Source organism: Leiobunum rupestre, chromosome 10 (genome assembly GCF_980474605.1).
Source record: "Leiobunum rupestre chromosome 10, qqLeiRupe1.1.hap1, whole genome shotgun sequence".
Classification (NCBI taxonomy): domain Eukaryota; kingdom Metazoa; phylum Arthropoda; class Arachnida; order Opiliones; family Sclerosomatidae; genus Leiobunum; species Leiobunum rupestre.
This window is the reverse complement of record NC_143393.1, coordinates 16083363-16098114: the sequence shown is the minus strand read 5'-3', so window position 1 is coordinate 16098114 and position 14752 is coordinate 16083363. Positions and strand designations below refer to the sequence as shown.

The 14752-nt window shown below is 38.0% G+C and overlaps 3 protein-coding genes across 3 annotated transcripts; all 3 read left to right on the top strand.

Annotated features, from left to right (window-relative positions):
- The first annotated feature begins 625 nt into the window (after window positions 1-625).
- On the top strand, window positions 626-2083 carry LOC149924852 (glutathione S-transferase Mu 4-like). The gene is made up of 2 exons (XM_090159955.1): window positions 626-958; window positions 1416-2083. The coding sequence occupies exons 1-2, from the start codon at window positions 726-728 to the stop codon at window positions 1861-1863; spliced, it is 681 nt and encodes a 226-aa protein (XP_090016081.1). The 5' UTR covers window positions 626-725; the 3' UTR covers window positions 1864-2083.
- A 1083-nt stretch (window positions 2084-3166) lies between these two features.
- LOC149924851 (glutathione S-transferase-like) lies at window positions 3167-6356 on the top strand. Its single transcript, XM_090161518.1, has 3 exons — window positions 3167-3475; window positions 4031-4193; window positions 6010-6356. Exons 1-3 carry the CDS (start codon window positions 3249-3251, stop codon window positions 6295-6297), a joined length of 678 nt encoding a protein of 225 aa, XP_090017644.1. The 5' UTR covers window positions 3167-3248; the 3' UTR covers window positions 6298-6356.
- Window positions 6357-9238: 2882 nt separating this feature from the next.
- Window positions 9239-12295, top strand: LOC149924850 (glutathione S-transferase-like). The gene is made up of 3 exons (XM_090161517.1): window positions 9239-9522; window positions 9608-9770; window positions 11949-12295. The coding sequence occupies exons 1-3, from the start codon at window positions 9296-9298 to the stop codon at window positions 12237-12239; spliced, it is 681 nt and encodes a 226-aa protein (XP_090017643.1). The 5' UTR covers window positions 9239-9295; the 3' UTR covers window positions 12240-12295.
- The last annotated feature ends 2457 nt before the right edge of the window (window positions 12296-14752 follow it).

Here is a 14752-nt window from a genome sequence, read left to right as displayed (position 1 = left end):
TTGGTGATTTAATCGTTCAATTTATTTATTTTTTAATCTTATACGCCTCTTGGTTCAGATTTGAAGGTTAATTTAGCGATATTTGGTAAGATCACGTTGAGACCAATCGAATGATACCAATATCAGGTCATATCAATTTTCAAGGTCACCGGAAGTGCCGTCACGTGGTTCGTATTTCCGGAAAGCCCCCACTTTGACCCGTAAGACAAACAGTTCTTTGTTAAAAATCACTAACCTAATTAAAAAATACCTAAACCCATCGTGTACCTTATCACATGCTTATTTTGTCTTGGGCTCTTGGACTATAAGAAGCATTTAGTATTTTACTTTAAATAAATATTTATAGAAGTATTAGGTGTTTTAAATTTATTAAGTAAAGGAAATTAAATATTTATTATTAGGTTTTTAACTCCTTCGTTTTTTGTAGAAGTATTTGGTACAAATTATTAATAAAGTATTTAACGTGATACTGGCTCTTAGGTTTTGATAACTCGTTTAGACAATGAAACAAAAAGAGGCGTTGTACATTCGATAGAAAATCAAGGTCTTCCTAATCTTGCTTCTTCCAATAGTGGCTTTTTAACTGTTAGCCGAAAGAAGTTCATAGAACCTATTCGGTCTGGAATCATTTATCTCTCGGGGTAGCCTCTTACGAGACGTAAAACCACTCAAGCGTTGAAACTCTTTTTTCAATTCCATATTTTATTGTCGCGCATTCTTGTACAATGTCGCCGATTTTTGGTTATTGGGATAGACGAGGTTTGGCCGAACCGATTCGACTGATTCTTCACCACGTCGGTGTTGATTTCGAAGACAAACGGTACGTTTTCGGCCCACCTCCGGAACTGAGCGCCGATGATTGGATGAAAGAGAGGGAAACGCTGGGTCTGGAGTACCCTAACGTTCCTTACTACATCGACGGCGATCTCAAAATTACCCAGAGTATCGCTATCGTCAGGTATAAGTGTTTACTCTAAAATTATTTATTTACCATAAAGCACTTTGCACAGTGCCTAGAGCCGGATTTACCTTAAGTCACACTAGATACAAAGCTTAGTGACGGATTTACCATATAGGACTTAAGTCAGAAGGCATTGTGCCTAGGGCCTACGATAGAGATAAGAGTAAATTTTACTTTATTTTTAACAAACATTTCAGATAAAAAAGTATCTAGGGCTTACTAAAGAAGTATTTAGGTCCTACTAAAAAAGTATCTAGGGCCTACTGAAAAAGTATCTATGGCCTACTAAAAAAAGTATCTACGGCCTACTGAAAAAAGTATCTAGGGCCTACTGAAAAAAGTATCTAGGGCCTAATAAAAAGTATCTAGGGCTTACTAAAAAATTATCTAGGCCCTACTAACACAAGATGCAGCCTTGACTCTGACAGTTTCTTAACAAAATATTTCCAAATAGGTATTTAGCCAAAAAGCACGGCTTGATTCCCGAAACCGAACAAGGCGAGATACGGGCGAGCACTTTGGAGCAGATATCCCGAGACATCATGAACGATTTGACCAGTTTCGCCTTTTCCAAGTCCACGGCCAACCCAGTGTTGCAAGAGTATCAACAAAAAAGAATGATGAACCTCGTCAAAACCATCTCGGCGAACCTCGGCGACCAGCGGTGGTTTATCGACGACCGGCTGTCTTACGCGGATTTCATGATGGTGGAAGCCTTGGATCAGTTGTCCTACCGACACCCCCAGATCCTGAAGGATTACCCTAATATCGCCGCCATCATCAAACGCCTGGAAAGCTTGCCCAATGTCGAGAAGTACATCAAAGGGAAAACCTACGTCGCGTGGCCTTTGTATGGTCCCTACGCTCAATGGGCTGGTTCCGGGGACGCCCCAGCTCGATAGTAAAAACACAATTTGACCTCTATTCGACCTCTAACATACAATACGTACTACTGTACTTATTTTTGTAAATTAAAAAATATTTTCAATAATTGATTAGTTTTTAATTTTTGGTTTTTGTCTTGGTTAGTATGTCCCTGTGTTATTACTAACTGGTGGTGCCACGTTATAGAATGTAGTAGAAAATTCCTGTTAATGAATAAAAATATTTATTTGCGAGCAATATCATAAGTTAGTAAATTTATTTCACATTAGTTCAAAAACTATGTAAATTGGCCTAAACGAATTTTATTTTTGCGGTTTTCCAGAGAGCATTTATACTTCCATTTAAAATTAAAATAATACCCATGTAGTTTCAATGCTATCGATTTATGGCACCGTTAAAGACATTTTTCAAATAGCATATTTTAAAACTTAAATACGTTTAAACTTCAAATTGAAATTGTAAGATACCTCATTTTGGAACTAAGGTATCGAAGAGTACGTGTTAAATTTTTACTGAGAGATTTGGTGAACTTCAGGCAAATTCATTCGTTTGTTATTACCTCTCCGAGGGGACTTTGTACCCTAGGAGGGGTTATACAACCACCGTGTCTGTCTGTCAGGCCTGCGAACGCGTTCGCATTTTCGAGGCAAAGGGTAATCTATGCGTACGCAGTTTCTTAGAATCAGGGAAAAGGTTTTTCCAAAAGCACCCTCTTTTTGTCATTGGGTGTAGTATAATTTTTTAATCGGCCGGGATTCGAACCTGAGCCCTCTTGAACGACAGGTGAGCGTTCTACCGCAGAACTACGGATACAGTTACGCTTCACGGAAAATTAAAAACTCTTCCGAGGAGAGGTATATTTTGGCTTGCCAACTTGTGTTATCTCTACAGGAGCATATTCTTTGTCAGTTCTACTTAATATAGTAATATTTTAAATGACTGACACACTTATAGTAAAAATCATAAACTTATGATAATGACATTCGACTAAAGATCGTCCCGCTTTGTTGAGGAGGAAGAATTTTCAACGTTTATACCGCTAATAATTTAACGGTGATTCTCCATTATTCATCATTTCTGTGGACTACCGGTTTTTTAAACTGGCTAGATAGCTAGGCACATCCCTCTGTCCTTGATAACACTTTCGCAGTTGTTGTAGTGGAACGGTAGAAGTAATTTATAGTTTATATAGCTGCGCAGTGAACGCGTGTGGTCTTTATTGACTTATAAGGAATATTCTAGATTAGATTACATTTGCCCTTCTTTCGTAGGACAGTAATTCTAATTGTCTGGCCACTGATTAGATTAACGGTTATCGTGTTTGGTACCTTATTTAAGGGATTGGCAATAACTCTAAGTTGTTCTTTCACTGGTAACTTTGCAATTACCTTACCAGGTAATAATGGCCCCCGTCGTTGGTTATTGGGATATCCGCGGTTATACCGAACCGATACGAATGATTCTTCACCATCTCGGAATCGACTTCGAAGACAAACGTTATACTTTCCCAGCCGATTCCACCAAGAATGAATGGTTGGCCGAAAAGGACACCTTGGGTCTGGAGTTCCCGAACCTGCCTTATTTCATCGACGGTGATGTCAAGATTTCACAAAGTCTCGTTATTGTCAGGTACTTCTAAAAGTTTTTTTTTTAATTTTGGTTCATGTTACGTGTTACCAGAAGAATAATTTATATCAAAGAGAGAACTACCCAACCAGGCATGTACTTTCGCAGTCTCGAATAGTGGATTTTTTTTATTTAAAAAACCCATATTATCCCTATAACCCTTTTAACTTGGAGCAACAAACACAAGGAGAACGCAGCTAGCCTTTAAACACGCTAACGCAGTGCTGTGTACAAATTTCATTGGACGAGCCTTTACGCTACACGTTTTATGGAAAGGGGGAAGACAATTTCCGAATTTTCCCCTTCCGACGGCAGTAGGCGCTAAAGGTCTAACCAATGAAAAATGTACACAAGAAAATACACGACTTTTGACGGGTTGCGTTCTCCTTGTGTGGGGTGCTGTGTTTGTTGCTCCTATAGCTTTTTATTTCGTCTCGCACAAATTTTTCATCTAAGCGAATTTTTAAATAATCAGTGGATGCCTGCGAAAGTTACTTCTCCCGGAAGTGATATATGCCGAGCTCCAAAAGTTGCTCATCTCTTAATTCCATTCTTCAGGTACTTGGCTCACAAGCATGGCTTAGTCCCCACCTCGGTGCAGGGCAAGATAAAAGCCGGAACTATTGAACAGATTTCTAGAGACCTGATTCAGGATATTATTCGCCACGCTTACTACCCGCCAGAGGAAAATAAAGTGTTCCAAGAAATGGGAAAAAAGAGGGTAATTTTAATAATAATTTTAATTAATATATTATACATATTTAATTTAATTAAATTATGAAAATGACACAATCTAATGTCAAATTTTGGCTGCAACTAGAATTGCAACCATTTTGAATCCAATTTTCTTTCGATCACCTGATTTTTATAAAATCGGAATAAAGTTGAATTGTAATTGGATCAAAAATAACACATTGTTTATTGTAATTTTCGATCAAACTCAAATTTGGATATGCCTAATTTCGGATTTGATTTTGGAATCAAGTTAGATTCACCATATTCGTAAGGTTTTAATCAGAAAATCATAATATTTATGAGAAAAGTATTCATTTAGCCCATAAAAACGCCAGATGCACCTTCGCTAGCTCTACGCACTTTTTAATAGCCGGGAATCTCCCGCCAACTGAGGTATTACTTCAAACGTAAAAATTAAACTGGACAGGGATATGTTTTATATTATATTTATAATATGTATTTGGTATGTAAAATAACTACATGATGTATTTTCTCGTCCGAATAGTGTTTTGAAAAATTAACGGGAGCCTGCGAAGGCAGTAAGGCACATGATTCAAAGGAATACCATTAGGACAACTTCTCTGGAAAGAGATACATTATAGTAAGGCTGGGTGAATATCCGAATAATTCGGTCGAATAGTAAGGCTGGGCGAATATTCGAATAATTCGGTCGAATAGTAAGGCTGGGCGAATATTCGAATAATTCGGTCGAATAGTAAGGCTGGGCGAATATTCGAATAATTCGGTCGAATAGTAAGGCTGGGCGAATATTCGAATAATTCGGTCGAATAGTAAGGCTGGGCGAATATTCGAATAATTCGGTCGAATAGTAAGGCTGGGCGAATATTCGAATAATTCGGTCGAATAGTAAGGCTGGGCGAATATTCGAATAATTCGGTCGAATAGTAAGGCTGGGCGAATATTCGAATAATTCGGTCGAATAGTAAGACTGGGCGAATATCCGAATAATTCAGTCGAATAACCGTCTCGATATTAGTTTCACGCCGCTTTTGGTATTATTCGAATATCGAATAACCTTTCTATTATTAGGTAAATATTCGACGCTTATTCGGAAAATATAGAGTCTTATTCCCGCCTCTCCAATCGGCCTGTCTATGGGGAGGGTGAATACAAAACCCGTTCCGGGGGGGGAAGAAATTTCTATGGTAGAGCTCTCACTTGGCGGTTGACGGCTAGGACGACTGACCAGGGCAATTATATAGGAAAGAACGTAGGTCATCGGTCAGTTGGCTCTCAGCAGATACTTAATTGTGTGTACCAGGAATCCATACCTCTACTTGGAATGCTTATCCTGCCGTAACGCGTACGGTAAGATCACTCTGACGGCTTTGGCCCCGCCTACGAGAGAAAAAATCCCCTTTGCGCGCGCTCCCCTCTCACGTTGTTGTTTGTTAAGTTAACATATAGTGATGTCAAAAAACCGTCAGCCACATCGATACGCAAATCTGCCGCGATAAGCATTCCAAGTAGAGGTATGGATTCCTGTGGGTACAGATAGTTTTAGTATTTTATGACGTCATTATATAATTCAGTTCTACTATTTAGATATTAAAATTTAAAATATTTCTTCTATTAAACCAGTTATTCGGCAAATATTCGGGCCTATTATTCGACCATATTCGATAAGTTAGTATATGAATTAAGCCTAACTATTCGTCTCGGTATTCGATTAAAATAATTTGGGTATTCGATATTCGCCTCGACAGGTTAAAAGTGCTATTCGCCCAGTCTTAGATATATATATTATATATATTTATAAAACATATTTTCTTTTGTACTAGACATTGGACGTGGTGAAGAGGCTATCCGATAACCTTGGCGACAAACTATGGATCGTGGATGACCAACTGTCTTACGCTGACTTCCTGATCGTGGAATCCCTCGATCAGTTGTCCTACTTACACCCCTGCATCCTGAAAGACCATCCGAACATCGCCGCCTTGATCAATCGCCTGTATGCCTTGCCCAACGTCCAGAAATACATGCAAGGAGGCAAGTACCACACGTGGCCACTCTACAGTCCTTTCGCTCATTGGGGAGGTAGTGGAGAAGCCCCGAAACGTGATTAATAAAAGACTGTATACGATTTCTGGTCTCTCTTAAATAAATTCATCACTGTTTTTGTCCATTCCTTGTCTTTTGTTTTGATCGATGGCCATCTGTCGTCTGCTTATTTTCTGATCGCGGAACCCCTCAATTAGCTGTCTTACTTACACCTCCGCATCTTGTAAGATAAATCGCTACTTTGCTCGAGCGTCTTCGTGGTTTGCTCAACGTTGAGAAGTTAACCAACGGTCAATGGGCTGGATCAGGAGGATAACAGTTAGACAAGTTGACTTCCATCCAACCTCTAAAATATTACGTTATGTCATAAGTTTCTAATATACTAGCTCCCTATAAGTTAGAATCCATCATAGATCTAAAGTTAACAGCTATTTCTCCCATAAAAAATCAGAACCGGTATAAGTGACTTTTACCTTCTTCAACTTCCGTTGATAGCGGAAACAGCCATCTCCATGGATATGAGATGAACGGAAGCGCGCGAAGTTAGTAAGTAGAAACGCTTGTTTTAAACTTTACACGGGCGGCGATAGGTTTGTTGCAGGGCTGTGTGAGTATTGATTTTAAGCAATCGAGTCGGTATCGAGTAAGAATTTATTTTTCATCGAGTATTCGAGTCGATTAATATTGAAGTCGAGTCGAGTAATCGAGTACTTGATTAAGGATAAATCTTCTCTTATTCGAGTCAAGTATAAACCTTGAGTAACATTTTTAACGAGTCGGGTTATCGAGTATACTTGATTAGGAGCTGGTTTTATTCGAGTAATTAGGAAATTAAATTTGAAATGAGTATAAACTAACTTTCAATGCTGAAAAAAATTCCTTTAATTTGAATGAACCACAGTTTCCACAACTTTAGTAACATTATAGTGACTAGTGGGATATAAAAGACTAGTACACTAGCCTAGCCTAATTATAGTAATGAATAGTAAAATAACATTAAACTATAATTTTTTTTTAATTATGAATGTACCGTCTGTTCGTATATTGCTTAGGACGTTAAGACTAATAAGTCCTAACGCCGGCCGACATCCAAAGAGAGACAGCCCAAACCAAAACAAAAATTTGATAATATTGTTTGAAGAAAAACCGGGCAGATGCACTACGTACTCAAAACCGTAGTCCATCCCCAAGGTTATTCAAAGCATTGGTTGTTTGTACGTCTTGTAGGTCCCGTTTATTATTGCCACCCCAAAAAGTTGCTAAAACCCTGTTTGAACTTACAATTGTTAGAGTCGCTTATTCGAGTAATCGGGTACCCGATTATGCAATTATTTATTATTCGATAATCGACGAGTATTCTCCAATTACTTATTCGAGTATGCCAAGTAAACGATGATGTTCGAGACTTCGAGTACTTGATTTGAGGGAAATTTAAACGAAACCACAAATGTGTCAACATTTTAGAAGAATATTTAATTCATTTCAATATGAACAGGTATTGTCGTAAGATATTCGTAATTTAAAGCTTATCTCTTGGCGACAGCTCGTGTTAGGCTTAACGAGCTTCAATCTCGTCGTTGAAACGAAACCGGATTTGACAGGCAAGTTCATATTTCGATTTTTCGCCATCAGATGGCGACTTTGACGTCTTGGGAGAAACCGCTGTTAACGCACAGCCTATGTACGATTCTAACTTATAGGGAGCTAGTATATTATAAACTTATAGTTATATAAAAAAATCAAGTTAAGCGGTATTCATAACAACCTTTAATTTCAAGTTGGCAATCTTTCTATTTGAAAATTATGTTTAAATACGTATTTCAGCCATAAAAATAATTATTATTATATTCTGAATTAGACATACATAAGCTCTTAAGGCCTCTAAAGGGAATAATCGAACCGTGTATTACACGACCAATGTTAGTCTTTCAACTGCTGCTGTAAACACGGAATAAATAACCAACAGCGTTGAAGAAATTTATACCACTAATAATTTGACCGTGATTCGACATTACTCATAATTTCTGTCGATTGCGAAATATTCGGTTTCTTCTACTAGTTCGATAGCAAGGCTAGACACACCCCTCTGTCCTTGATAATACCAGAAGTATATAAGTTTTATTACGATATAAGTATCCAACTAGTCTATTAAGAGGAAAAAATGCACCTTCGTAGATCCGAGGCAGTTATCGGTGAGGGCAATTTTTGCTCCCAACCACTGAAGCATACGCCACATCATGGCTAGACTTTCCCACCTACATTACTTGGTATATTCCCGTTGGATATAATCCTATTGGGCCGAATTGCCAATGGATCGAATCAAAAAATATACTTTCAAAATTGATAGAATTCTAATTTTGCAATCCCATTGGGTCGAATCCCATTTATTCGAAAAAGTTTATAGAATATTTTTACCTATCCAAATCGAAGTAGGTTAGGTTAGGTTAGGTTAGGATAGGTTAGGTTAGGTTAGGTTTCATGCTTTCACTTGTGAGCAAACGAAATGTCGGTCGAATGGGACTGTCGGTCGTATTAGACAGTCTGTTGAATGGGATTCGGTTTAATGAGAATCGACCCAATGGGACAAAAGCCATTACTTCACCTGATGATGTAAAATGAAAAAATGACACAGCTAGTTTATAGACTAGAAAATTGCTATATGACGTATTTCACCATAACTATTTTGTTCTGCCGAAGTTTAATTTGGAATATCAGCTAGTTAATTTTTTCAAATAGTATAATATATACACTTCTCTCTCGGAGTCTAATATACACTTCTGGCTATACGCTCCCAGCGGTTGTAGTGGAACGGTAGAGGTTTTTATAGTTTATATAGCCGCACCGTGAACGCGTCCAGTCGCTATTGCCTTTTAAGGAATATTCTTAGACTACATTCCCGATAACACTCGCACTTCGTCCGTAGGGGAGTAACTTTAATTGTCTATTCCTTGATTAGATTAAGCGCTATCGCGTCTGGCACCTTATTTAAGTGTTGGGACCCGTTGCGAAGCATTTAGAGTTTTTCTTCCACTCCTAACTTTGCAATTACCTTCCCTGGTGAAAATGGCCCCCGTCGTTGGTTATTGGGATATCCGTGGCTTTGCCGAACCGATTAGAATGATTCTTCACCATCTCGGAATCGACTTCGAAGACAAACGTTATACTTTCCCAGTCGATTTCACCAAGAGTGAATGGTTGGACGAAAAGGACACCTTGGGTCTGGAGTTCCCGAACCTGCCTTATTTCATCGACGGTGATGTCAAGATTTCACAGAGTCTTATTGTTGTCAGGTAAGGTACTTAAGTGTATTTTTTCGCGATACAATTTACCTATATTTATTTTACTAAATATTGATTTGTTAATTCCATTCATCAGGTATTTGGCTCATAAGTATGGTTTAATGCCCACCTCGGAGCAGGGCAAGATAAAAGCTGGAACCATAGAACAGATGTCTAGAGACCTGTTCCAGGATGTTTCACGCCACGCCTACTACCCGCCAGACGAAAATAAAGTATTCCAAGAGATGGGCAAAAAGAGGGTAATTTCAAAAATTAATTTAATACTTGAAATATATAATATATCATAAGTAACATAATAACAATAAGTATGACACTTCCTATTGCTTTAATGCTAATTTTCTAACCGAACCTTTTTTCGGCCCTGATACTCTCTTCAAGCTGTGACTTGGACTCGCGACTTACCGTTTTGGATGAATACTTTTTGATAAAAATTTAAGCCTAATATCGGAGAGCACGTTCTGGAGTCGCGAGGGGCTTTGACTTTGTTTCGAAGCCCGCGTGCGAATCACGCGTGATAAAAAAAACATGAGCTCGTGGCGCCGAGAAAAGCTTTTCTAATTTTTATCATTTTAGCCTAATATTCCGGCGATCTATCGGAAACCAGATATTTCAGCTTAGCGGAAGTCTCGCATATTTTAGACACTAGAGGGCTCTGTACTGAGAAAACATCTTGATTACGCATTAACAATGGAAATCAGTTTGGTTGTAAATCTCGTTAATTGTCATACTTATTGTTATTATGTTACTTATGAATATATCTATAACGAGAGAAGTATCCACCTGTTTCAAAAAAAATGAAAGAGTTTCCGCCAAATCGCGAATGAGAAATTGAAGGCCTGAATTACTCCAACTAAGGATAAAAAGATTAAAATTACACCCTGTAGAGATATTTACTTTCTTCCAAATTATATTACCGAGGTAATAATGTCACAGAAATACAATTTATCTTCCGAAAAGTATTTGTAAAACCAACGGCAGATTCCGATGGTACGTGTTTGAAACGAAAAACGTATTCAGTATAGACATAATTAAGATAATAAACATAAGAATGACACTTCCTATTCACCCAATTCAATTTTTTTAATGATAGTCTGTTTCACCAATGACAACGTAATCCATTACGTACCGACGGACTGACAACTCTCACGACAACTCTCACCCGAGGTGATAATCACCGATTTTGTTCAAACTCGGGTATAGTGTACACCTCCATGTACCTTAAAAAACCTGCAAGTGAAAAGCTGCGAAGGGCTTTCGTTTTTCCATGGCAACCGAAAACGTTTTTGACAACATGATTTGGGATTTTTCCATTTAAAATAACATGGGAATCTGTAGGATTTTAAGGGTCCCCCCCAGTGAATCCTTTTAAAAAAAAAAAAATTAAAATTTCAAAAAGGTAAAAAACATTTTAATTGATTATAAAAATTTAATTTAATCAAGTTTTAATTCAATTTGGTCAATGGAAATAATTCCAAATCATGTTGTCAAAAACGTTTTCGGTTGCTATGGCAAAACGAAAGCCCGTCGCAACTTTTCCCTCGCAGGTTTTTCAAGTTACATGGAGGTGTACATTATACCCGACTTTGAACAAAATCGGTGATTATCACCTCGGGTCGTCTCCATGTCAGTTAACTGCTCCTAGTATTTGGAGGATGCCCGTAAAATCGCCGACAGTCCGCCGGCAGTCCGCCGGCAGCTTTTTTGGTGGCCTATTGAAAACTGAAATGCTTTCAAAACGCTTACTTTTGTAAAATAATGATGAATTACTGAATCAGAAGATAAATATAACTAAATTGTTAGATTTTTTCGAATTTCAACCCTAAACGTGTCTACGCTAGTATTTCTCGACATCAAACTAAGCAACTATTTTGCCAACGGAAACAGTAGGAAGGGACGAGTTTCCTGTTCGGAAACTTCCTATTTCGCAATCACCCCATGACAGACTATCATTAACCGAATTCATTATGTGCCATACTTATGTTGATTATGTTATTGATGGTATAGGCATATGGTTAGACATATATTAAAATCGTCTAATTTAATTTATTATATTATATTATATCAAGAATGTATTTATTTATTCTCAGGGAGAATGAATATGTCGAGATTATTTTTAGCGTTTCTCCAATTCCACCCGTTGGGCCCCCCCGGTATGCTCCTCCGCTTTAATAAAATCAAATAATACTGCAATCTCATTGGTTCTTAAAAATTACGTTTTTCGACGCGATTAACGCTGCTGCGAGGACGCAAAAAATAAGACCGCCTCCTTCCCCCCCCCCCCTTAGCGTGACGGGGTTAGGGGCTCAACGTGTCCGTCGATAGTCTCGACATATTCATTCTCCCTTAGTATAAATAAATACATTCTTGATTATATATTACATATATTTATAAAACATGTATTATCATCTTTATACTAGACATTGGACGTGGTGAAGAGGCTATCCGATAACTTGGGCGACAAGCAATGGTTCGTGGAAGACCAACTGTCGTACGCTGACTTCCTGATCGTAGAATCCCTCGATCAGTTGTCCTACTTACACCCCTGCATCCTGAAGGATAATCCGAACATCGCCGCCTTGATCAAGCGCCTGTATGCCTTGCCCAACGTCCAGAAATACATCCAAGGAGGCAAGCACCGTGCTTGGCCACTCTTCAGCCCTTTCGCTCGTTGGGGAGGTAGTGGAGAAGCCCCGAAACGCGATTTCTAAATGATTATGTGTCTCTATTGAATAAATATATCACAACTTTTGTGCATTTTTTGGTAGATCTATGTTCATAATATATTCTTTAACTTTTTAATATAATTCTTCTCTTGATAACAGCCGTATACTGGTTATAAATTACTGAAATTTTAAAATTGCAAAAATTTCTTTGAATAGACGCTTCAATAAATCATCCTCCCAAGAAAACGCCAAGAGGTAATATGTCCGAGAGCCAGGACCCGCAAGTCACTGTTTATATAGTGCTTGTTAAAATAATGGAAATTTTTAACCTTTACGGCAGCAACAAGCGTTCCCCATGGCGTTCCTTTTTAACCAGGTAGCTTTTTTGACCTATTAAGGCTTGGCAAAACATGATGTTTTGTTTACAGGTGAAAAGTTTCCATTATTTCCACAAGCACTATATAAACAATACCTTGCGGGTTCTGGCTCTTGGAAATATTACTTCTTGGCGATTTCCTTGGAGGATTATTTATTTAAACGCCTATTACGCAGAGAGAATTTTGATCGACAGCTTTCGTATATTCAAGTTAAACCTCGGTCGGTAGACGGTGATACTTGTGACCAAAATTTAAACTACGCACGAAGCCTATACCACTAACAATTATCAGAAATTATTCATCATTTCTGAATCGCGTAATGGCTGGTTTCTTCTACTGGTTAGCTAACGAGACACATTTCCCTGTTCTTGGGAACACCAGAAGTATATAGGTTTTCTTACGATATAAGTATACCACTAGGCTATACTAATGAAATATGTACCGTCTTGAGCTGGAGGGAGTTATCAGTGGGTGCGATGTTGCCACCAAACCACTGAAACATACATTTCTCAAACATCAAGGGGCGTATTTAAGGGGGGTGGGGGTTTGGGGGTTCAAACCCCCCGAAATGCTGATGGCCCCGGGGGGGGGGGGGTGCCTAATAAAAATCAGTTAAACTTCCGTCACCACACCCCCCCACTTGAAATTTGCCTCAAAACCCCCCCTGAAATAAAATCCTGGATACGCCCTTGTCAAACATTAACAACCTGAATTTCTCCACCTGAGTATGTAAAATGCAAAAATTAGACAACGTAGGGATATTCTCTGGCTTAAAGACAATATTTTTGAAACCATACCATAGAACTATTCGCCTCAAACTATTTTATTGTTCCGAAAGATTTTGAAAAGTTAACCAGAACCCGCGAAATTACATTTTTCAAAAGGTATAGTTAAATGGACACTTCTCAATTAGATCACAGACCACCTACCACAAGAGGGACATGCATCACTGGTAGTAATTTGAATTTTTTTATGTCTCGAATGTGATGTAAAATAAAGAATTATCACGCGCTATTTTCTGTTTGCTGTAAAAAAAAGTCGCATCACTGTTGATATACCTTTTTACGAGGTTGATGCAAGTCCTTCTCGGGGTAGGTGGTCTGTGATTAGATAAATAAATGTGGTGCATTTATATGAGAACTACGGCAGTTATATCTACAATAAAAAATAATTCGCGTTTACACCTAATTGGCCTTTCTATAAAGTAACATTGGCCTTATTGTTTGGATGTATCGGGCCCGTCACTCGTGACGTCGAAGTGACGTTTCACTATGATAGCCAATAGACGCTAGAAGAAACTCTATTTATGTCTCATTCAACTTGTTAAAAAGTTCCACGCGCGTCTTGATATTTTTGCGTAAACGGGCTTCGAGTGATTTAGCGCATGCTCCCTGAAAAAAAATGCACGAGCCTTTTACGCTAAAACAAGACCCGAATAGGTGATTATGAAAAAGAATTGCACGCAGAGGCTCACGGGAGTTGGTTATTTTTTGACAAATCGTCGGCTGCTTAAATTCGTCTGCACCTACCGAGGCCCGCGGTCGTCCGCGTTTAGTAAAAAGCACCAACCATGGATTGATTGTTTGAAAAGTTAGTATTTTTCGAAAATTATTAAAAATACATAAAGTTAACAAATTTATTATATATTTTTTTTATTTCGTATAGTTCTAGACCAAGTATTTATAAAGAAACAAGCCCAATTTTAATAGAAGACACAAGGTTATATTTTCATACATGTTGCCATTATTTCTGTTTCTAATTATGAACATCTTGTATAATAGGATGCTTAGCCCTAGTAAATATTCACATAATGTTGTAGTGGATAGAATTAAAAAATATTTCATTTAATAAATCAATTACCTTAATTTAACGACTTTGCAAACTTCTCTCAAACGAAAAACGAAAAATCCTTTCGATTGAACAATGAAGTTATAGAAATCTCGCTAACCCTTGCCCAACTAGCCAGACGAATTTACAAAAAGGGTCAATTTTGATAATTTCAACTTGGTAGTACTTAACCAAATCACGTGACCACCGATATTTTTCATAATCACCTATTAAAATTCGACGAGTCGTCTTTTTAGTTCGGCGCGCGCCATCTATTGGCGGTGCCGGACTTATGCTTTGATAGTAAAAACGGAGAAAAAACGTATTACTTGAAACCATTGTCAAAGCTACAAA